The sequence below is a fragment of the Amborella trichopoda genome, chromosome 6, assembly GCF_054954075.1.
Source record: "Amborella trichopoda isolate Santa Cruz 75 chromosome 6, AtrichopodaSantaCruz75HAP2 v2.0, whole genome shotgun sequence".
Taxonomy (NCBI): domain Eukaryota; kingdom Viridiplantae; phylum Streptophyta; class Magnoliopsida; order Amborellales; family Amborellaceae; genus Amborella; species Amborella trichopoda.
Genome location: NC_142341.1, coordinates 5,380,902 through 5,406,273, shown reverse-complemented (window position 1 = coordinate 5,406,273; position 25,372 = coordinate 5,380,902). Strand labels below are relative to the sequence as shown.

General features: G+C 37.3%; 1 protein-coding gene across 35 annotated transcripts in view; it reads right to left on the bottom strand.

The window, feature by feature from the left end:
- Positions 1–25,372, bottom strand: part of LOC18434389 (plant-specific TFIIB-related protein PTF2-like) — a 53,221-nt gene that overhangs the window by 6,796 nt on the left and 21,053 nt on the right. For 14 of the 35 annotated variants that reach the window (XM_088870578.1, XM_088870573.1, XM_088870575.1 and 11 more), the window contains 2 exons: positions 18,169–18,258; positions 5,288–5,733 (listed from right to left, as the gene is read on the bottom strand). In XM_088870578.1, coding sequence (XP_088726704.1) covers positions 5,389–5,733; positions 18,169–18,258 — 435 coding nt within the window. In that variant the 3' untranslated portion in view covers positions 5,288–5,388. Of the gene's footprint in view, positions 1–5,287; positions 5,734–9,506; positions 9,589–11,319; positions 11,485–11,678; positions 11,815–16,792; positions 16,887–18,168; positions 18,259–25,372 lie in introns of those variants that run through there. The other 21 variants (XM_088870595.1, XM_088870594.1, XM_088870596.1 and 18 more) reach the window with 7 other exon arrangements.

The following is a 25,372-nucleotide window of genomic DNA, read 5'->3' as shown; positions in this document are numbered from 1 at the left end:
TAGGCATCTGCAATCTCAGATCCAATAACCTAGCCCTAATTGGCAAGTGGTGGTGGCGCTTTGCTACATAGGAGAACCACCTTTGGTAGGAGGTTGTTCATCACAAATACCACTGTGAGGAAGAAGCTTGGCTCCCAGTTGGCAGGGCTGGTCCCAAAATTTTGCGAGTATGGAGGTCGTTACTTTGCAGTCTCCCTCACTTCACCAACAACATCCGCTTCCACCCTCATTCTGGCCACAAGGTCGACCTGTGGCTAGGCCAAACCCCCCTTAAGGACAGGTTACCCCATCTTTTCCTAGTTGACAGGTACCCCCAGGCCACAGTAGTTGAATGCTTCCAAACTAGAGTTTGCATCCTAGATTCAAAAGGCCCCTGCTGGACCTAGAGATCCCTGAATTTCTGGCAGTATCCTCTATCCTCCACTCAACTTTTATCCCACACCAGGGGATGTCTCTGGCCCCCTCGGGTACCTACTGTCTCCTCTTTTTGCAAGAATCTCCAAAGGCCCCCTTTCCCACCTCCCACCCCGCCCTCCCCCCCCACCTCCCTACCGGGCCAGAGCCTAGTTCTCCTTCATTCGCCCCAAGATCCAATGTTCAGCTGGGTCACATTCTCAAAAAGAGCCTTGACAGTTGACAACCGACCACTCTACCACTAAGCTACTGAGGAACAACGAGAGATTAGATCTCATAGAGTTCAACTCTCATTCTCAACCCATTACCAATATGGGCCCGAAGCTTTCTTCATAACTCCTGGAACTTCTTTATAGTGGCTCCGCTCCATGCCTCATTTCATAGGGAACCTCAAAGTGGCTCTATTTCATTATATTCCATCCATATCCCAATTCCATGCATTGGGAGTGTGCACTCCTTTTCCCACTGCATTGGCTAAGCCAACTCCCCTGTGGCCGAAGCTTTAGCCCTTCCCATGGGACTTCGCAAGCTCAATCCATCCTGGAGTGCAACCTTGAGTATTGTGGGCGATTCCAAAAATGTCATGGCATGGGCATCTAAATCCTCCCCCTGCCCTTGGAGATTGGAGTGCATTTCTTACGAAATCTTCCATGGTTCCACCTTTGCAGGGATATGCACGTCGCTTGGCAATATACGTGGAGGGGAGCCAATGCTGCAGCCGACACCCTTGCTAAGGATGGCACCTCATAGAAGAACACTCAAGAGACTTTTGAGCACCTCTTTGAGCTTTAGACCTTACCTTTTTGTTACTTTCCTATTGAACCTAGGCTTGTATAGCATTTTTTGGACCTCGTAAGGAGTTTTGTATACAAACATCCGGTCTGTGGGTGCTTCAATGTTTTATACATCCGTTTCACCAATACAAAAGTTAACAATTTAAAAAAAAAAAAAAAAAAAATCCTGCTCTGAATGTCCCTTTTTTCACTAAAGTATGCCAGAGAATTTGCCTCTTGCGACAAATATGTAAAAGTAACATCTAAATTGTAATGAGAGACAAGCTCGAAACTTTGATCGAATTATGTGTTTTAGGCAACAAGGACAGGGGAAGACCTTTTTGTTCCAAGGAATGACATTTTGGGAGTCGCCTTCAATCAAAAGAGAGGTTCTCATATTCCTGCTAAACACTTAAGACCTGTGAGCAGTGCCTGGGCTTCAGCTGAAGTTGTCTGAGAAACCAACAGGACCTGAATAGGTTAACAGGATCACTCCCATGTGGAGCCTAAACACTCCCACAATGCCGGCCAAGCCAAGGTTGGCCGAAGAGCACCTGTCAAAGTTGAGTTGGGTGTAATAAGACGCCAGACCTAATCAGAACGGTTGTCTTGTTTTTTGTATGAATTTTGTGTGTCTTGCCATTTTGTACAGATTTTGTTTTGGGTTTTCACTATATCAATATAGACTTAACATTATCAAAAAATAAAAATAAAAAACAAAAACAAAAAAGAAAGAAAGAAGTTGAGTTTGGTGACTCCAAACTTAGGTGGGTGCCAATGCGATGATCTTGTGATTGCCATTGGGGGCAGACCATATAACGTGTCTCCCACTCTGACCCAGGGCAACCAAGAAGTAAGACCTGGTAGATTTATGATTCTGGGCCTAGAATAATGGGTTCAGGCAATCGTAGATGGAGATTATTTTGCTCTTGCCCTCAAAGATGCACCTGCTCCAGTCGAGCCAGATGGACCAGATGCAGGTGAAAAATAGAAATACACCAAACAAAAGGGCCAATATATACACATGGACCAAATGGAGACGAAAATAGAATATGCCATAGAAAGACCGTGGCAGGGAAGGGGGTAACAAGTAGAATCCAAAAACTTGCAGGGATGAAGGGATAAACGATGGAACTTGTTGTCCATGCACATCGTACATCTATTTGGGAATGGGATACCTCCTCTGCATACAGTCCCGGGTAAGTGCCTTTTTAAATACAACCAAGTAAACCAACCAACTGATTTGGAGGAGCAGGGGTGAACCAGGCCTTTGAGATCGTGACAGGGCTTCCATCCGAGGTGATGGGGGCACCATCGAAGGAGGAAACCGAGAATAAACCAGTAGTGGGCCGGCAGCAGACCAACTTGTCACTGCCTGAGTGGGGCACGTAGTGGTTTTTGAAGGATCGCCGACAAGGATGCCAATTCTGTGGCTTCGTTGCCATCCAGGTCGTGCCTAAACCTAGCATCCATATAATCTAGCCTTCTAGTTACTCGTAGTAACACAAGACAGTTGCTTTCTGATCGGCAGCTGTGGAGATAAGATTTGGGAAGTCCAGCCCCAAGGATTAGAAGCTCACCTGAAGATCCACCCAAAAACAGGTGGTCCCCATTTTTTGGTACATATTGAATTGAATATTGCTTAAGAAAGCCATGAGGCTGCTAACAATAGCTTTCCAAGCTCACGAGCTTGACTAGTGGCTCTTCCTCTATGTAGCCAAAAAGCGGCTTCGTACCCATAATTGTGTTATAATCACCATTTGCCATAGGTGATCATTTTCTGTGTGTGTACTCCCATAGCCATTTGTCCAGCAACGGAGAGTTACATTCCCTAAGCTTTCTGAAAAGAAAATCTTGTTTCCTGCCATAGCCATATTTTGCTCCATGGTTTTTCATTTTAATGGACAAAAAAAATCTTGTTTCCTGAGAAGCGAGAGACAATTGACCACAGGCAATTCAAGTACTGAGCCAATTAAGATGCACACAGTCATAGCATCAAAAGTTATACCTAATAGCCCAATCTCATTACATACATCGGGAATCAGCTTAGATGGCCCATGACTGTCTAGTGTGAGAATTAGAGTGATCAAATAACCTTGTAGAGCATGGAAGGCAAAAACACATGGAAGTTGAACATCATAATATCGAGATGATTAAAGGACAGGTAACCACATTTTACGACTAACGCGGTTATAAACAAGAAACTAAATAACAGAGATAAACTCTTCAGACTAGCATGCTAACTTAAGAGAGAGCACTTAGATATTTGTTGGCTGACTCGAAACTTGAGCCAATTCAACAAACCTCCCGCTGGGATTGACCCATGACATGAGCTGGTCGACATGATGGGGTTATTGATGAAAAAACCCTTACAAGGCCCTAAGGAAGTATATCGTTTTACATAACTTTGACCCAACACAATATTATTTTGACTATACCTGATTTTGCTCCAGTTTGGGTTGACAATGGGTCTTGAGAGACCTGATTGCATTTGGAAACTACAGAGATAGTATCAAAGTGGTGTTGTGCACATGGCATGGGCAGTAATGGTAACTTTTCCCTCACACTTTTTCTCCAGTCAGATATGTCTTTAGCCCACTTTACTGTATCGTGTACGTAATCCATCAAGAGACTAGTGAACAAAATATTCTCACATCACACAACTTAGAACTTAATAATTCTAAGTCATAACCGAGAGCAGCAGCAGAGCTCCCTTCCAAGTCACAAGGCAGAGTTCATCTTTGAAGCTAACAGTTGCTTAATGGGGTGGAGTTGAACTAAGTGATCAGCAGGGCATTTCCTTCATATAACATAACCCCAACGAATAAACTCTCTTCATAGGACAATCCATTCAAACCTCTGATTCAAGTATACCAAATTAAAGCTCTACATTCCCAGCCTTTCTTAAAAACTATCAACATGAGAAATATCTTAACTTCTGCTCAAAATAAAATATCTTTACTTAAAAGCAGGGACTGGAAAATCACCGATCCAGATCAAGAATCGTCTGAGACCATGCCGATTCCTAGTCAAACTACACACTTTGATAAACATATAGAATATAAGATATATAAAATATACCAAATGATTGGAATAGCTCAATTGGCAAGTATGGGTGGCTGAAAGTCACTTGGTTGGAGATTCAGCTTCCTTTTGATGCTCTAATAGTACTTATCATTATTTTCTCAATCGATAATATTACATACTAGTATATCACATATTATATGGTATGTGATATTGTAGCAATTAGCTTGAACAGCTTAATTGGCTAGCGTATGCGGCTTTATAGCACTTGGTTGGAGGTTCAAACCTCCCTAAGCACTAATAGCAGAATCCTCCCTTTATTTAGGTGTCTCTTCTATTTTATTATTTTGCCCTATAGCTGATCCAGCTGGTCCGGTTCGCCGATCGGGATTAGGATCGGTGATTGGTCGAGGCACCCCTCCAAGCCATGTTTTAAAACACTACTTAGAAGCAACAGCTATACGAGAAATTCTTATATAATCAGATTGCTAAAAGCTTTGGAAATATCCTAATTCCTTTTTCTTGAAAATTCATTAAAAAAATAATGTATCTAAAAATCCAAATATTAAAGGCTTATAGGCATATTACATTTTGCACTCATAAATAAATGGGAGGAGTTTGGCCTAAGAAGGGTGAGGACCTTAAACTTTCCCTTAACCCATCTCAAGCCCAAGTAAAGGAGGTGGGTTGTGTTAGGTAGGCAGCCAACGTAAAATTTGTCAAAACATTCCATGAATCATGAATCTAGGTCATCTGCTTATGCTAAGGTGTTGCATGCAAGCGATGCACTGTACCGGAAGATATGGCACTCGATAGAGCAAAATGGCGGACCAGGATTCGTGTGGCCGACTCCAAATAGTTGGGAAATGGCTTTCATGATAATGATGATGAAATAAATGGGAGGAGTTCAAAACTCACAATGTGGAAGATGCTTACTATAACCTTTCAATAAAGATGCAGCTGAAACAATATTATAACAAATACACAATGCACATGGAAATATAATCAATATTGTAAACATTACTCATACAAAAAGGAAAAAGATATGAAGAAACTCTGATCTTCAAGAGAGATACCTCATAGATGCATACGTATTTGCCAGAAAAGATGGAGGTAATATGTTTGATCCAACATCGCTCTCCAGAATTGCATTTATTGGAAACCTTTCTATCAAACCCTAGGACGTATTAGCATACCTATCAAATCTACATTCAAAATAAGTCCTACACAGGCATTCTTCTGATAGCTTGAATTTCATGATATCATCATTGCCAAAAATTTGCAATTCATTATTCTCATGATTACTAGTGCTTGCAACATTAGAAAACTGAAGTTCTCCTGTAGGATGCCTATCAAGAACATAATCATGTCTTGCCTTTGTACGCTCTTGTAGCATTTCTAGCGCTTTTGAACAAACTGACTCAACATCAGCTGTATGTGATCCAAGAGTCGATAAGTCAGCATGCAGATGGGATGTATCTTTTCCTTCCAAAGGTTTTGATTTTGACTTCATCTCCATATACTGAAAAATTAAAAACTAAATATTACAAATCAGCAGTAAAGAGATGGCCTTCATAAAAAGAAAGAAGAGATATAAAAGCAAGCAGAGAAAGATAAGATGTAAGCACCAAAACAATAGTGGCCAATATCAGCAAGAAAGCAAAAGAGAATCATTGGAATGTCTTACTGTGTTTAGAATATCAAAAGATTCAAAACAGACAATGGATAATATCTCTTGCACAGAAATCTACATTTCTCTTTAAGGTATGATCTAGAAAATTTTCATTATGCACATAAAATAGAACTTGGAGAATGAAACCTCAACCAAAATCTGAGATATGGAGAGGCACTTTTTTGCTTCTTCTTTTTTTAAGAGAGACTTTTTATTGAGAGAATGACAGAGGTGAAAAGCAATAAAAATTAATCAGCTACTACCCTGACAGCATACATCTAAACTCAAAACCATGTGTATCCTTACCAATACACAATGAGTAATGATCCTGTGACACCCTCCCACACCCATGTGTGTAGGACCTCAAAGGATCACCATTAAATTTGGCACAGATCTCTAGAAAAGTTATCACATGGGTGTGGGACTTGACTTTTCTAGAGATCTGTGCCAAACTTAATTCTGATCCTTTGGGGTCCTACACACATGGGTGTGGGCGGGTCTCATAGGATCATTACTCATACACAATATGATACAAATATTAGTTAGACACATCATAAGTTAAAAGTAATGAGTAACATTGACTTTCAATACTACCCTTCAAGATGGAAAGAGAAGCATAGATATCTTGTTTCTAAGGAAGTCAAGTCAAGTTGGCCATGGGACAAGGCATTGGAGAATATTTCTAGCGAAAGCTTCTATTATTCAATTGATAGGCATTATGATCCTCTACCTTGTCTTTGACGAAGTCGAGGCAAGCCGCCGCCATATGTTTTGTCCTTTCACAATAAATTGGATCACCTATTATTCAATTGATAGGCATTAGTAGTGATGTAGTGTGATACTCTACCTTGTCTTTGACGGAGTAGAGGCAAGCCACCGTCATGTGTTTTATTCTTTCACAATAAATTGGATTAAATTGGATTTGGTGTCTTTGATCTTGTAGATCAATGAAATTGGTGTTTTGTTTTTTGGCCCAATTTTGAAAAGCAATGATTTCTCCGAATCCAATGGTGATCCTTGCTGAAAGCCAAACCTGGCCTTATCTTTGTGTTCTTGATCCAATCATAGGCTAGTTGATCCAAAAAAAAAATCGACATCGGACTTTTTTAAGAACCTTGGATCTCCTATATCCAAATTGGAACCCATAATTTGTTTGGGGGTTTTGTTTCACTTTCCAGCTGCATAAAGAAGCTCTGACAAGGATTTAGAAGCTCTGACAAGGATTTCAAGCCGACTCGCACTGAATACAGATCAGGAAATCAACCTCAAAATTTCAGGTAAATCCTATTTCTTGCGATTTAAATCCATAAGTTAGGTTGAATTTTTAGGATTATCAATCATTCCACTATTATTTGTGTTATTCATGCATTTTGTGGCATTTTTAGTTAAATTTTATCGCAAGACATATATTGGTTAGAATTTCTTTTTCTCAATTTCTTGTACCCAGAGATCCATTTTGATGACTGCAATTGGTAGAAATTATAGTGTTAAGTTTTTTTTAATGTTATGATAGTCCTTACGTTGTATTCATATTGCTATATCTGGATTTATCTTTCTTCCATTGTGTTGGAAGGAGAATTTTTATCTCAAAAGAACCAATAATTCAAAGTTATTGATTTTTTTTATGCATAAACTCAACGGTGATTTTGTTTTAAACTCAATGTTATAACTTACAATTTTTTATGCTGTTTGCTGCATCTAGGATCTATATTTTGCATTTAAGAAACTTTGTTTTTATTATGTCTAAGAGGAAGTATTTTTTGGCTAATGTTTTCTATTTATTGTACTAGGAAATATTTTTGCAACTAGGAATTTTGAATATTGACTATTTGTATTGCATCTAAAAACTATTTCTTGCTAATAGGAACCATTTTTTATTTATATCATTTACCTTTATTTTATGTTATTCTACCATCTTGCTTAGACAAAATATTTGATAATAGGAACTAATTTATATTAATGGGAATTATTGTTTGTGAAAATAAGTACTATTTTCTTTTGCATCTACGGACTATTTTTTTGTTGATAGGTACTGTTTTACTATTAGAAAGCATTTTGTTCTAATAGGAGCTATATCAGTTATAAAACATTGGTTAGGTGTTCAATTTTTATATATCTTGCTTTTGTAGGCTTAGAAGTTGATGAGTGAAGATCCAGCACGGGAGTATGGGGAGAAATTGACTGATAAAGGAAGGGGTGAGGTGTAATTTTGTGGGGAGAGATGACAGGCGGGATTAGTAGCCTAAAATATCACCTTGCAAAAATTAAGACTGATGTTCAGCATGTAGCACAGTACCCGTGGCAGTTAAAGAGCACATTCAGAAATCATTGGAGGCAGTAAAAAGAAAGAAGATGTGGAAATACAAGGTGATTGAGGAGATAGGCAATGAATACCATGCACCTACTACAGAAGATGAGAATGCAGAGTTTCTGGCCCATATGGAGAAGACAAGGAGGGCTACTCTAGCAGAGATGGATAATCTCCAAATTGGACAAATGGAAATTGATGAGATAAATGCTAGACAGGCGGGAGATGCAAGCAGTATTCTTCCCGAGCCAGTGGCACCTCTCAAACCAGCAGTGCCTGGTATGGGAGGGCATGGGCCAGGGCTCTTTTGGTCTTCCACCTTGAGAACGCCTTCTATATCTTCTCAACTTTCTAATAGTTCCCGGCCCTGGCAACCCCAACCTGAACCCCAACCCCACCCCCACCCCCACACCAACCTCTTGAGCATTCTAAAATTGACCCTTTTAGGCCCAAATACCACTACAGGACCCTTCATTCCTCATGAGCAATTGAAGTTAAGGATAATATGTCAAGGGGCAGTTGTAAGGTGGTTCTATTACACTGCTAACCTATTTCATGCAGCAAATAGTGGGATGATATGGAGCATAGAAAAAACCCATAGCCTCGAAAGCGACAGAAAGAAAGCATGATAGACGAAGAAAAGGCTGAAATTTAAGGTCCTAATTACAAGTAAGATTGCAAGCAGTTGTTTACATCATGAGGTGATCGAAGTTAACCTATTCCTTGAAGATTTTAAGCATTCATGGCCTAAGACTTGGGTGATAATAATGTCTCATGGTTGAAAGGACAGGCAAGGGAGGTAAATTGTTAATTTCTTGATCTATTGCTCAAAAGGTACAATTTTCCATTCTAGTGTAGATCTCTCACAAAAGAGGACTGGAAGACTCCAATTCAGACGATGCACTAGAGTAGTAGAGAATATTGGGGAACAAACTATGGTGCTTCTAATTACTAATAATGATATGTGAAAGCAGGGAGGTTGCTTATGAGAGAGAAAATTGAGTTTGGTGCCCTAGCTCAACTCATTGTATTGATCTCATGTTGTAAGCCATAGCCCAGTCGAGGTATGTGAGTGGGTTGCCTTCGAAAAGGGAAAAGGATTGTGAAAATTATATACAATCATTCTATCCTGAGCTAAATGAGACAGCATAGAGCACTCAGTAGGCCCGTCATCATAAGATTTGCCACCTCATACTTGATATTCAATCTATCCTAAGGCAGCAAGCATGATTGAAGCAAATAGTGTGATGTAGGGAGGAGGGGAAAGAAAATAAATAAACCAGAAAAATATAAGACAAGGGTTGAGAAATTATACCCTCTCAAGGTTTGTGAGGGAGTCTATCCCAAAGAGATCTCTTCACAAGATTCAAAATAAATTCTTCTTCTCTTATCTCTTCTTTTTCTTGTCAAATTATATATTTATAGAAAAAAAACTAAAACATAACTTGCTCCCTAAGAAATCCTATTCAATACTAAATCATAACCCTTCATCTTGTAAAAATTAAACTTCCAATTCTGCCCCACAATTCTCTACAAACCAAAACGACACAAATACCCCTAAAGAAAACTAGAAACCCAAAATAAACCCAAACCCTAATTTTTATCTCCTATAAAATAAATAACTCGTTGCATCATTCTCCCGAGGTTAGGTGAAGCTCGACCTCGAGCTTGTTATGCACATGACATCCTTTAAAGACCACTTGAATTGTTAGTTGATGCAGGGCGAAGGGGAAAAAGAAAATAAACAAACTAGAAAACTAAAAGATAAAATTAAAAGGTGGGAGAATATACCCTCTCTCAAGATCTGTAAGAGAATCCACCCAAAATCTCTTGACAAAACCCAAAATAAATTCTTCTCATTTTCTCTATCTTTTTGTGGTCCAACAATTACATATTTACAAAAGAAAACAACTCCAAAAACCTAACTTGCTCTTTAAGAAATTCTAATATATATTATACCCAAGCCCTTCATTTATTTAATATTTAACTTCCAACTATACCGCTCAATTCTCTACAACTAAAAGAGACACAAATACCCCTAAAGAAAACTAGAAATTGAAACTAATCTCAAACCTAAAATCTAGAAAATAGTAAAGTAAAAGAAGTTAAAAAACTCATTACATTATTCTCCCAAAGTTGAAATAAGCTCGACCTTGAGCTTATGGAATTCGAAAGTTCCCTTCATAGTCTTCTTCACTATGTTCCAACCTGGTACTTTCACCCTTTTCTGATCGAACTTTTGATTGTTGAACTTAAACCAACAAATATCTTATATGTCTAGAAAATTGGCTACAATACTGAAATTTTTTATGATTTCCACCATTTTTCAAGCCTTGCAACTAGATCAACTTCTGGAGCATGTGTTGTGTGACCAAAGCTTAAATCAGTGATCAATTTTATCTTTTCGAGCTCTTCATAACCTTGTTCCCCATATTGCAATCTACAAAGTAGATCTTGTAGAATATGTACTACAACTTGTTGTATTACTCTACCAATACATTATGTCAGGCCTTTTATAAGTCTCTCAATTATCTGACCTGCACGTTGTACAATTTGATTGGCAGATGCTTGATGGGATCATGGTATATCTCAAAGCTCTGATACTAATTGATGTAGGGAGAAGGGGGAAAAGAAACGAAAAAAACTAGAAAAATAAAATACAAAAATAAAAATAAGAGAATATATCTTCTCTCAAGGCCTGTAAGGGAGTCCCCCACAAAAGATCTCTTCACGAGGTAAAATAAATTATTTTCTCTTCTCTATCTTTTTTTATTCTAATAGTTATATATTTATATAAGAAACTAACTTCAAAACCTAACTTGCTCTTTAAGAAACTCTAATCAATATTACATCATGGGCCTTCATCTATTTAATGTTTAACTTCCAACTATACCATTCAATTCTCTACCACTAAAGAAACATAAATACCCCTAAAGAAAAGTAGAAACCCAAATTAACCCCAAACCTAAAATCAGGAAAGTAGTACACTAAAAAAAATTTGAAAGTCATCACATCATTGGTGACAAAGCGCCACTATTCGTCAGGGTACTTTGTCTTCTTCAATGAACCAATTAGTCAATTAAAATTTTGATTTGGGGAAAATTGACTGCAATGCCAAAATCTCTTACAGGTTCCTCCATTTGTATTTCATGCCTTACAACCGATCGGCTTCTGGAGCATGTTGTGGTTTGTTACCAAAGCATGAATTGGTGATATGTCCACGTCTTCATCGTCCTCTTGTTCCCCATGTTGCAATGTGTTGCGTAGATCTTACAGAAAAGTGTTGTATTATTCTGCCAAGACATTCTGTCAGGCCTTTTGTGAATCGTTCAATGATTGCATCCACACACTATAACTGGATTGGCAGATGATTATGACAACATCATGGTATTTGGATCTCAAGGCTCTGATACCAATTGATGTAGAGAAAAAAGGAAAGAAAATAAATAAACCAAAAAAACATAAGACAAGGCTTAAGAGATTATACCCTCTTAAGGTCTGCAAGGGAGTCCACCCCAAAAAAATCTTTTCACAAGATCCAAAATAAATTCTTCTTCTCTTATCTCTTCTTTTTCCTGTCAAATTACATATTTATAGGAAAAAATAAACCTAAAACCTATGTTACTCCCAAGAGATCTAATCAATACAAAATCATAACACTTTCATCTTTTAAAAATTAAACTTCCAATTTTGCCCCTCAATACTCTACAACCAAAAAAGACTCAAAAACCCCTAAAGAAAACTAGAAATCCAAAATGACCCCAAACCCTATTTTTATCTACCAACAACAACAACAACAACAACAACAACAACAATAATAATAATAATAATAATAATAATAATAATAATAATAATAAAAAACAAGTTGCATCATAGTGGCATCAGAGGGGTGAGTTTCTTCATTTCTTGCTCAAAATTCGACTAGAAGGGACGTTTAGGATATTATTAGCAACTGGCTATTTGAGCGACCACCCCACTTGTGCAAATACTGAAGATGGTTGATGCTGATGTTAAGCCAGCGAGGGGATATCTTTATGAGGCATTAAGCCGAGCAAAACTAGCCATTAAGGAAAATTGCAAATTCTATGAAAGGTTTGAAGATCATTGATGACAAGTGGGCTAACCAACTGCATCATTTACATGTCGCAAATCGTTATAAATTTTAAATTTTCATTTTAAGTTCTAATATTAATTTGTGATTTGTGTTGCGTATTTGGCCCATATGATAATATAAACATTGTATTTGGACTTCTTCTTTACCCAGTTATCACTATTACCCTGACATAGCCAATACCCCAAGATCCTAAATAGGGTAATGTAGTATATCGAGGGACTGTGGCCTGATGAGGATTCCAAATTCAAGACATGAGAGGTTTACTAAAAAGTTAAAATAGTGTTGTTTAGTACATAAAATGAGTGAGGAAATTTCTTTTTTAGCTTGTTTAAGATATGGATGCTCAAGGTGATTCTAGGAGCTATACGGCTACTAAACTCGAGGAGAATTGGACTTAGGTTACTTTCAAACTTCATGAGTCATATTTCCTAACATAACAAGTATGTGATCTAAATTCTAGTCGACCAATTTACTAATTTATCATATTTCCTTTCAGTAGCATGGCCCGAATTATACAGACTTAATAACCCCACTGAAAAGAGATATACAGTCAGGATCCTAGGCTACACTTGTTCCAACACAAGGTGTGAGAAAAATTTGAGTACATTCCAGTGAATCCATGCTCCAAGGAGGAACAGGTTGAAGACAAAGAGGCTGCCCAAGCAGGTATACACCCATTACAATCTTAACTCGAGGTAGAGGTGGCTAAGGAGGAGGTCAGCAATTACAACCCAATCAACCTCCAGGTAAGGAGGCCCCAAGTGGCAGGCTACAAAGCCATCGTCCATTGATATAGCTAGAGCTATGGGCAACAAAACCCAGATGGTGAGCAATGTAGCCAACAATTGAGCTAGCTACCCAGCCCATGTGGTGGGCGAGAGGCCCCAGGTAGAATGAGACAAAGCCAAGGCGTGGGTGAGCATGCAGGCCGGACTAGTCTTGGCGACTACGGTTTAGGGGGCCAATTTGATTGAGGTACCACTCTAGCAAGAGGGCACTACTGGGATATGGACTGCTTCCTATATTTCACAGATATTTGGTGACAAGGACCTCCACCTTGATAGCGAGACCCAAGAGCCCCCTAATCCTGAACATCGTTCCTTTTATCTATAGGAATGTATAGTGCTCAAAAATTTGGATGCGGCTGCCTAGGCAGCCAGGGGTCCTGGCCGTCTGGGCAGGCACCCAGAAACCTAAGCAGTCCAAACATAAATTAGGAGGACTTAGGCCCTCTAGGGTGTTCTTATATGTTGTTGAATTGGACTGCTATATGTGGGATAAGCATGTATTTCAGAGATATTTACTCTAAGAGATTGTACTCTGAGCCATTGTGTAGACAATTTTTAGCATAACTTTTCTATTATTCGTATTAATTTTGCAGGATTATATCAATTTCAAATATTAATATTTTTATGAATTTTTTGGAGATTTCCCATCTTTTCAGAGATTTCTTAAGCCCATGGTGGACTTGTGCACCACTAGCACAAGTCCAAGTGGACTCACCCAACTTACTAGGCTCAGACAAGGGCCGAGTCCCGAGCCCGGGCTGAGTTTTTGCACACTGGTTTCAAAAGGAACTAATACTACTTTATAACCCAAAATATCTCGATCAATTGACAAATCTAATGAGATTTATGGCTGCATTAGGAGAAACCAGTATCTTAATGAGATTTCCTAGTTAGAAATCCCTGAAAGTATTTAAGTTCTCAAGATTAATTTCTCAAAAAGATTTTGAAGTGATTGATTATTGAGATCCAACTTGCCAAGAAGAATCATTTCTATAAACGATAATGACAACAAAATCGATTTGAATAATCACAAATATCCACAGTAACATATCCATGGCTTTCAAATCAGCTCTAAGCAATCAACGCTAAAATATTCAAAAGAGGCTTTTTGCCTGATTCAGCATATAAGATGATTTCGTAACACTGCAGACAAGACTTGACTGAGTGTCCAATCCATAAAAATATTGCCATCCTTAACTCAGGAGGAGTGTGTATAAATATATGTATATATAGATAGATATATAAATACATCTCAAAGCTTGACAGGCAAGTAAGCATTCTTAACACCGGCATATAATGAAGGTCATCACTTTGCAACAGCTACATATAAAAAGCACAAAACCAAGTGCTTACTTAGATTCATGCTGTATTCTCTTCACTGCCAATCTTGCTTTTCTCTCAGGCCATCAACTTTCATCTTTTTGAAATTCGTGACTTACCAATAATATGCTAGCCTTTAGGCCTAAGAACAAATTCATAGTCCATGTTTTCTAATAAATATCAATCTCATACATATGGCTTTTCTCCAATAATCACGAGAAATAAAATCCACAATTGGATGGGCTAATATAATAGACAAAAAGAGGAAATAAAATCTTCATCGGACGGTTAGGAGTTAAACAGCAAGAACATTTCATCGGAATGACCAGCTTTACCAATGAGCAGCCGCACACTGAAAATTTCCATGTACTTGAAGAGGGAAAGCATAATCAGTGATTAACAATCTTCCATGGTTGAATTACTAGCTTTCCCTCAATCAAAAAGAAGGATAGAGATACATTGAACACAATAACTGAATGACAAGATGATCCTTGTTTTTAACAGAACTCACAGAAGATGAAACTTGACAAGAAAGGCAAGGGGGTAAAGAAAATCCACCTAGAACTTGTATTTCAACTTTTCCTACCATTAAGAATCATTACAAAATGGAGATCAACACAGAATATTTTTTTCTTTTTTTAAGGTAATTGACAAGATTTGATGTAACCTAAAATCAGCCACTCACTAATCTTTGATTACAAGAGCCTAAAATTCGTTTGGAGAACACATTAAATTAAATTAAGGTTAAAATATCTACCAATTCAGTATAAATTCAACAACAAAAATGAATCAACAAACTTGTGAAAATCAACACACAATTTTTAGGAATTTATTTTAATGTCCAGGAGATTAGATTGCGGATCAATAATAGATTGGAGTCTGTCCTTAAATAAACTCAACCAAATAAAAGTTGAACCCCGGATCAAATTTTAAGATAGTCCATAGCATGGAGACAAGAAGTGGATGTAGAATAGCCTCAAATTACTTCTCGAAGGTCTCCACAACTACTTCGATGATTTCAAAGTTAATGGGGTGCAAAACAATTAAGGTTTTGATTTTTTATGAGAATTAGCCGACCCCAATTAATTGGGAAAAGGCTAAAATGATGATGATGATGATGATGATTTTTTATGAAATTAGAAATGAGATTTCAAGGGATTTATTTAGGGTTAATTCTAGGCAGAACCTAAGGGTTAATTTTAAGGTTTTAGGGGATGTTCAGTGGGGAATGTTTGCTGGTTTTGAGGGTAAAAAGAGCAAGACAATTTAAAGAAACAAGATAAACAAAAAAAAAGGCAACGAGAGAAAATTTGATAAAGAAAGAAGAATACTAAGGAGTACAAAGAATGAACGGAAGTAAAAAGGAAAAAAAAAAAGATGAAAGAAGGGAAAGAAAGGAAAGAAAAGAAGTAAGAAAGGAAAGAAAAGAGGAAAGAAAGGAATGAAAAAGAAGTAAGAAGGAAAGAAAGGAAAAAAAAGAATTAAGATGGGAAAGAAAGGAAACAAACGAGGAAAGAAACGAAAAAAAAGAAGTAAAAGAAAGGAAAAAAAGAATAAGTAAAAAGGTGAAGAAAGGAAAGAGAAAAAGAAGAAGTGAAAGAAAGGAATAAAAGAGGAAATAAGAAGAAGTGAAAGACTTGGGAGGTGCTACCAAGTCTTTTCTATGGTATTCAATCAAAGAGCTCAAGAAGTCCTTTCTAGGGTTTTGTTCTTTCTACACAAAATTCTCAAAATAAACATTCTAACGGCCATGTCCCTCTCCTTCCGTTCTATACAAAATTGCTTATAAAAAAATTGACTTAAAATACCCTTACCTAAAATAAAATAATAAAATAACCCAAAGTGCTCTGAATTCTCCACAACATGTAAAAGACATGGATAACCTAACACAATTAAAATAATTAGAAATCCAAATGGCCTTGTTTTCACTCTCCAAAAAAAAAAAAAACTAAAACCCTTAATAAAATTAAAAGAAATTGGTTCCATAGAAGGCTATAATGCCCTCATATGGCAAAAACCATTATATTATGTTGGTTATAGGTTGAATTGTGTACATGAACAAGGTAAAATCCACACACTGTGGTGTCTATCACAAAGAGAGAAAGAAAAAGACCACCTTTAAATGTTATGACAGTTAATTATAAAAATTTTGCTCCTGATCCCTTCCTTTGTTGGGGACTCCGCTGTTTCATTTCACTCCCTCCAAATATGTCTAGAATGAAGCATGTACTGTCCTAGCAATCTCCCAAATAATTAGCATTGCAAGAATCGACTCATATAGAATTAGTGCCATAAAAAGCATAACATTCTTTTAATGTAATGTAAAACATTGGAAGTCCTTATTTCTTGTTGCATAACCAAAAGAGTAATAAGGTCAACCCTAAGGAGACAATTAATCCAGGAAACTCCAAGCGTCCAATCACAGTGCAGATGAAGCTTGTAGCCAAAAACCTCAAATTCTCCAATGGAAACCCTGAAGGAGTTTGAGAATAAAATAAGAGTGAAAGGAGAGGGCTTCGTTATCTGTTAAAATTATAAAAGATCACCACCAGAGTAAAAGGTTAATTTCTATGCAAGTTAATCCATAACATGAACATCATAATTTTCCATGTTGGAGCATTGGGCACTCCAATTTGTTGCCATGTACAACAACAATACCTTAATGAATAATACCCCTTAAAATAGCTCAAATCATTTACACTAAGTTTCCAAGAACCGCAATATGAATAACTATTAACTTGAGTAGGGTCTGTGGGCACAGCTATTTATTTTAATTCTTTAAACTAAAATAGAATGAAAAAATACAGAAACAAGGGTCAGTTCAATAAACCATGTTTTCAGTACACCAAATATAGAAACTACACATGTTTATTAGCAATGATCTCAAGTATCTGCGACAGTCCCAATATATTCTTATAGATGTGTTTTTTCTTTTACAAATCAAGGAACTTTTGAACAATTTAGAGTTTTCTAATCCGAAACTGCCTAGGTGCTCAAACCTCTTAGAAAAATCTTGCATAACATAAAGTTACTTTTAAAAAATCTCTTGAATCATGAATCCTTTATGAAGATTTTTCATAAAAACATGCATGCTGAATATTATAAGTGATGATAAGTTTCAACGAGTATGCATGTCTATTATCATGGTCTATAGAATATTATTCTTCTATTAGTGAATAACACTGAAATTTATTTGTTATTATAATTTTGGGATCGTAAATATGATCCTATACCAAAAGCTCTTAGAAACAATAATCTACATGCAAGTTTTTAAGAAAAACCAGCATAGCAACATTCATGACATAATAGTTCAGCATGCGATTAGTCTTCTATGGGAGTGAAATACTCGACTTTGTTTTCTCCTGCACAACATGCTCATTGCACCACAAAGATTGCAAATTAAAGTATGCACCATATGTGACAGTAAACCTCCACAACATAGATCCTAGAGTATATGTCAAGATCCTATAGTTCGTCAAAGGTTTTTGGAAGTTTTCCAGGGTAATATTTTTTAATTTCATACCTGATAAACTCAACACTGAGAATTCCAAATAATTACCTCAAATCAAGAAACTAATCCATAACATAAATAATGAGACATTGATTAAAAAACAGCCATCACATTGGTGCTTGCTTAGTTATACTTCAAAGAATTGATTAAGAAGAAGATCAATCCGATGCATATCTTCAGGACTGCAAAATGCCTCAGGTTAACAAAGAAAACCAAAGTAAATATGAAGAATAAGCGAACGTACCTGAAGAAGCACAGGTGCATTTAGCACCAAATTCTCAGATGTAATATCCCTTCCCCAAGGCAGTGCACCAGCAACTTCCACTAAACACTCCTGTCAATACATGCAGAACTAATAAGCAAAAATCTAGTTAATTCCTGAAGTTAACTAATAGCCTCCATTGATATTACTTCTTAAAGGATTTGTATTTGTGATAATTTCCATGATGAGCAATATATGCCTAAGATAATCATGTTGTGAATGTGTATACTGCACAAGATGCTTCTAGAGAACAACTTACACATTTTTTAGGATTTTTTAGGATAAAAATATGACAATGTATTGTTACTCATAACATTTACTACTAAAACCCAGGGTTTTAAAATTGCCACTTCAAACTCGAATCGTGAGATTCTTTTCAACCAAACTAGGCTGGTGATGCATTAGACAATCCTTCGACTAGTCAAGACAGTCCTCGTGAGCCTTTTGACCCAATCAATCCATCTTTTAACAACCTCCTTTATGATTATTCACATCCCAATGTCGCAAGGAGATCCAAGAGGGGAAGGCCGACTTTTTGAAGGAGTTTATTTTTAGTTTGTTCCTGTTTTTTACAACCTCTTAGTGATTTCCAATGTTTTAATTGAAGTTATGGAAAGTTTAGGAATATTTTATGTTTTAATTTGATTGAAGGGACTCATGGGGTATTTTCTAATGTTTTAACTTAAGTGAGGGTAATTTTTTGTCTTTTTTTATTATGATATACTAAAAGGACCTGGGGTGTTAGGGCGTCGCATACTTTTGAGGCGCAAACAATAAAAACAGTATGTGAACGCTAACACCACTATCTAGGGTTTAGGGTCTCTTTTTTGTGCAAGAAAAGCCAAGTCCACTCAAATCTGACCAGCTTTGATGATTTATTGAACTGAGTTTGCCATTTTTCATCTATTTTCCTGCACCAATTAGTATCAAACCCTAGGGTTTTTTTTCAAAAACAAAGCTGGGAATCCACAATCAAGTCTAGGGTTTGCTGATTTTAAGCTAAGTTTTGCCAAATCAGACTAAAACTTGCTGGTTTCAGCTATGTTTTGTTGGTTCTCTGCCTAAGGCTTGTGATTGTGGTGAACCTATGGCAGCAAGAAGAGGTCGAGGGTATTCATATGGATCCACCTCGTGATGAGCAGGATCAGGATATGTTCTATCCGAGTCAAAAAGTTCAAGAACTTATAAGGCGGCTTGCAAGCATCGATCGTGGATGAAATGAAGTTTCGTACATCCAAAACGATGTTGAGCACAACCCTTTATATGATCACGCTCCATGGAATGAGTTGAGTGAAGAGGAACATGATCAGAAGTACAGGGGGCACTCAAAATCCATAGATATTAAAGCAGAAATTCCCGCTTATGACGGAACGTCACAGCCCAACAAATTTATAGATTGGTTTACCATAGCAGGGAGGGTCTTTGATCATAAGGATGTGCCAGAGAATAAAAAGGTTAAAATTACGGCCATTAAATTGAAGAAAAGTGCTTCGACATGGTGGGAACAGCTGAGAGCAAGTCGATAAAGGACGGGGTAAACCTAAATTTGTCACAAGAAAAATATCTCCATAAAAACTATCTTTATATCAAAATAAGTTTGTATTGCGCCAAGGAGAGGTCAATGGAAGAATACACAAATGAGTTTTACCTTTTGACTGCCTGCAATGATGTGATCGAGCAGGAGGAGCAGTCCATTGGAAGGTATGTGAATGGAGTGCGCCAATTAATTCAAGATGTGGTAGCTTTGCAGCACTATTAGACCCTTGATGAGGTCTATAACCTTGCAAAGAGGGTTGAAACCCGGCAGAAACGACCCTCAAACATGTGGCATGTGGGTGCAAGTGATGGGGGGAAATAGGGTAGCATCCCATGGTGGTGATTTTGGAAGAAAAGGCAACATGTTGGTTGTTGGTTAGACATCTTGCATTACTGGAATGGCCAACCAGCAAGGTGCCCTGGGCCAATACGGGGTTGTTTCGGGAGTCGAGCGACCCGCAAAAGGGTGGAGGTAGCAACATCAAGTGCCACAAGTGTTAGACATCAGGCATATCTCATCAAAGTGCCCAATTTGCAAGTTCCTTTATCTTTCTGAGAAGTTTTATGATAAGGACAGCAAGCACTCTTTTGAAGGTGATTCCATCTATAATGAGCCGGTTGATGAAGAGAACCCGGAAGTAACCAATAGTGATCATGGGGAGGGCCTGGTGATCAGAGTAACATGATTATGCCTTGGGAAGTCGGGTCGCAGAGGAAAACGATTGGTCGCGCACGAACATGTTTCATACACATTAAGGGAAAGAGTGTAATCTAATCATCGATGGAGTGTGAAAATTAGTTTCTCAAGAGATGGTTGACAAGCTTTTAGCTCAAGACGAAAAACCATCCAAAGCCTTATAAAATTGTGTGGTTTAAGAAGGTGCTGAGGTAACTGTTTCTAAATGATGCCTTCTTTCTTTTTCTATTGGAAAGCACACAAAGAAAGAATATGGGGAGACACTGCATATGGACACCTACCATTTGTTGTGAGAGAGACCATGGCAGTATGACAGGCGTCCCACTCGTGATGGTTTAAGAAGCACTCATTCCTTTGTCAATGATAGCGTTAAAGTAATTCTGGGACCCTTCAGATGATAAGTGCTTCAAAGTCAGAAGAGAGCAAACTAATACCTTATCTTCGACAAAGTTCATGAGGGATTTGAGTGAGCACGGTTTTTTTATGATGTGGTGCCAGTTGAATAAAATCCCATTAATTCAATTCCTCCTAAGCTAGAGCAATTGATGTGGGAGTTCAATAATGTCATACTGGATAATCTTCCTGAGCGATTACCTCCTGTGTGAGAAAGCCAAAATCATAACGGCCTTACCCCTGGTTTTAGCCTCCCAAATAAAGTGGCCTATAGAATGAGCCCTAAGGAGCATTAGGAGTTGAAGAAGCAAGTTTCAAAGTTGTTACATAAGGGGTTTATCAGGAGAGTATGAGCCCATGTGCAGTGCCAGCATTGTTGACGCCCAAGAAAGATGGTTCCCAGTGCATGTGTATGGAAAGTAGGTGTAAAAATCCCAAAATTTCAAAAAAAAAAAAAAAAGGAGAAAATATGCTTTTAAATAGGTGATGTTCTGTTTGAATATGATGGTCCTTGAGGACCATCACTATTTTCAAAAGATTTGCCTTTGCCTTTACTTTTTTCCTTTGCCTGCTTTTGCCTCCTGCTGCTCGCAGCTGGCAACGTCCTTTAGCGGACGTGGTTTTCGTACGATAAAAGTCTGCTTTTAACGCGACACCTCAGGTATGAAGTAGAGCGTAAGAAAATAATATAATAATACGTTATAAGAATTTAAATAAGGGATGTGAGCACTCCCACCCTAAAACAAAATTTTGAGATCTCTCTCTCTGGTCGAAACACAGTGAACTTCTCTCTCGAACCGAAATTTTTTATCGGAAGCTCCCTCTCAAATAATTGTGGGTAAGTGACATCGTCTTTCTGAAAAATAGTCTATTTTTAATAAATAGTGATATTTCCGTATAGGATCTTTATTTTATCAGTTTTATGTGTAAGTGACCTCATTGTCTCGAAAAATAATCCATTCTTTTTAAAAATGAAATGAAATAATTATTTCTGCTTATTATCATGAATTTTAGGCGCGATAAATTTTATGTGCACGTGACCTCATTATCTTGAAAAATAATCTTTTTGATAAAAATTGTGATATTTTATCTATGTTAGAAATTTTGAATGCTGTAAATTAGAAAAATAAATTTATTTATTTTTCTTGTTTATTGTTAGAAATAAATGTGATATTTCTGCTTTTAGTAAAATTGTGATATTTCTTTCTACTGTTTTGAATATTTAGACATTGTAAAATTCATGTGCAAATGACTGCCTTATTATTTAAAAATTGACATTTTTGCAATTGATTATAGTATTGTTGTGAAATGTTTATTTGTGAATTGATATTCCATAAATTGTGATAATTCCGTATTCTTAAATTTTTATAAGAGTTTTTCTATACATATTAAATTGGCAATTATGCTAGAATACCTTTACAAACTGCTACCTTTCTAAATTTGAGCCCAAAATATTTGATTGGTTATTTTTGAAATATTATAGAGAGTGACTGTTATTAATGGTTTAAGTGAAATTCATATTAATGGTTTCAGTGATATGTTGAGTACATGATATTGCTGCTTTCGAATGTTTAAAGAGATTTAGAAATAATTTAAGTATGCAAGTGGACTCATCCGGTTCGCCGGTGAGGTATAAGTGGACCTATCTGGGATGCCGATAGGGATTAAGTGGACTCATCCGGTACGCCGGTGAGGTATAAGTGGACCTGCAGGGATTAAGTGGACCTATCTGGGACGCCAATAGGGATTAAGTGGACCCATCAGGACGCTGATGGGGTATATAGGTGACCTACTTGGGACGTCAGTAGGGTATTTTGTGAAATCCTTTGAATTATGTACTGCCGTTAAAAGTGTTATAAGCATTTCAATTACACGGATTATACTTAATTATGCATTTATTGAAAGTGAAACTGTTGATGCATTTCTGTTAATAGATCTCATTTTGGAAAATATTGATATCTTTCAATCGTGATTATTTTTAGGATTATGATGATCACTTACTGAGTAGCCAAACTCATCAAACTATAGTAAACATTTTTTTCAGGATAACTACGGATTCATTTTGAGTGTTAGTCAAGATCAACCTTGGAAGATACTGTTGTTGTGCTAGCTTTCTTTATTTACTATGTAAGACCTCGCCACTGTAAATTTGTCCTATCAATAGATGTATATATGTCTTGTCCGTCACATCTCAGGAATAATAGTATTGTAAATTCTTGGGGTGTGACAATTATGGTATCAGAGCAATGGGTTTAAGATCCTTAGGAAATTTAAAAAGAATGGATTATTTTTCGAGACAATGAGGTCACTTACACATAAAACTGATAAAATAAAGATCCTATACGGAAATATCACTATTTATTAAAAATAGACTATTTTTCAGAAAGACGATGTCACTTACCCACAATTATTTGAGAGGGAGCTTCCGATAAAAAATTTCGGTTCGAGAGAGAAGTTCACTGTGTTTCGACCAGAGAGAGAGATCTCAAAATTTTGTTTTAGGGTGGGAGTGCTCACATCCCCTATTTAAATTCTTATAACGTATTATTATATTATTTTCTTACGCTCTACCTCATACCTGAGGTGTCGCGTTAAAAGCAGACTTTTATCGTACGAAAACCACGTCCGCTAAAGGACGTTGCCAGCTGCGAGCAATAGGAGGCAAAAGCAGGCAAAGGAAAAAAGTAAAGGCAAAGGCAAATCTTTTGAAAATAGTGATGGTCCTCAAGGACCATCATATTCAAACAGAACATCACCTATTTAAAAGCATATTTTCTCCTTTTTTTTTTTTTTTTGAAATTTTGGGATTGTTACATTCTTCCCTCCTTAAAGAAATTTAGTCCTCTAAATTTGTGTACCTGATTACTGAAAAAGATAGGGGTATTTTTCTCTGATTTCGACTTCTCGTTCCCAAGTCGACTCTTCTCTTGAATGGTACTGCCATAATACACGGACTAAAGGAATCTCCTTGTTACGCAACACTTGCACCCTTCTATCCAGTATCAAAATTGGCTGCTCAATGAAGGATAGGTCCTTCTTGATCGGTAAAGATTCATATTTTAAGATATGGGATGGATCGTGCTGATATTTTCGTAGTGAAGATACATGAAAGACATTATGGACATTTGCCAATTCGGGTGGTAAGGCAAGTCTATAAGCGACACCTCCGATTCTTTCTAGGATTTCAAATGGTCCGATGTAACGTGGGCTCAACTTTCCTTTCTTGCCGAATCTCATAATGCCTTTTATTGGTGACATTTTTAGGAAAACTCGATCACCTTCCTCAAATTCAAGATCTCTCCTTCGGTTATCGGCATAACTCTTTTGCCGACACTGAGCTGTCCTGAGCCTTTCACGAATTAATGCTATTTTATCTGTGGTTAGCTGGACAATTTTTGGCCCCAAAAGCTTTCTTTCACCAACCTCGTCCCAACATATGAAGCCCTGTATGGAAGAAAATGCAGGTCACCCATATGTTGGGACGAGGTCGGTGAAAAAAAGCTTTTGGGGCCAGAAATTGTCCAGATAACCACAGAAAAAATAGCATTAATTCGTGAAAGGCTCAGAACAGCTCAGTGTCGGCAAAAGAGTTATGCCGATAACCGAAGGAGAGATCTTGAATTTGAGGAAGGTGATCGAGTTTTCCTAAAAATCTCACCAATAAAGGGCATTATGAGATTCGGCAAGAAAGGAAAGTTGAGCCCACGTTACATCGGACCATTTGAAATCCTAGAAAGAATCGGAGGTGTCGCTTATAGACTTGCCTTACCACCCGAATTGGCAAATGTCCATAATGTCTTTCATGTATCTTCACTACGAAAATATCAGCCCGATCCATCCCATATCTTAAAATATGAACCTTTACCGATCAGGAAGGACCTATCCTTCATTGAGCAGCCAATTTTGATACTGGATAGAAGGGTGCAAGTGTTGCGTAACAAGGAGATTCCTTTAGTCCGTGTATTATGGCAGTACCATTCAAGAGAAGAGTCGACTTGGGAACGAGAAGACGAAATCAGAGAAAAATACCCCTATCTTTTTCAGTAATCAGGTACACAAATTTAGAGGACTAAATTTCTTTAAGGAGGGAAGAATGTAACAATCCCAAAATTTCAAAAAAAAAAAAAAAAGGAGAAAATATGCTTTTAAATAGGTGATGTTCTGTTTGAATATGATGGTCCTTGAGGACCATCACTATTTTCAAAAGATTTGCCTTTGCCTTTACTTTTTTCCTTTGCCTGCTTTTGCCTCCTGCTGCTCGCAGCTGGCAACGTCCTTTAGCGGACGTGGTTTTCGTACGATAAAAATCTGCTTTTAACGCGACACCTCAGGTATGAGGTAGAGCGTAAGAAAATAATATAATAATACGTTATAAGAATTTAAATAGGGGATGTGAGCACTCCCACCCTAAAACAAAATTTTGAGATCTCTCTCTCTGGTCGAAACACAGTGAACTTCTCTCTCGAACCGAAATTTTTTATCGGAAGCTCCCTCTCAAATAATTGTGGGTAAGTGACATCGTCTTTCTGAAAAATAGTCTATTTTTAATAAATAGTGATA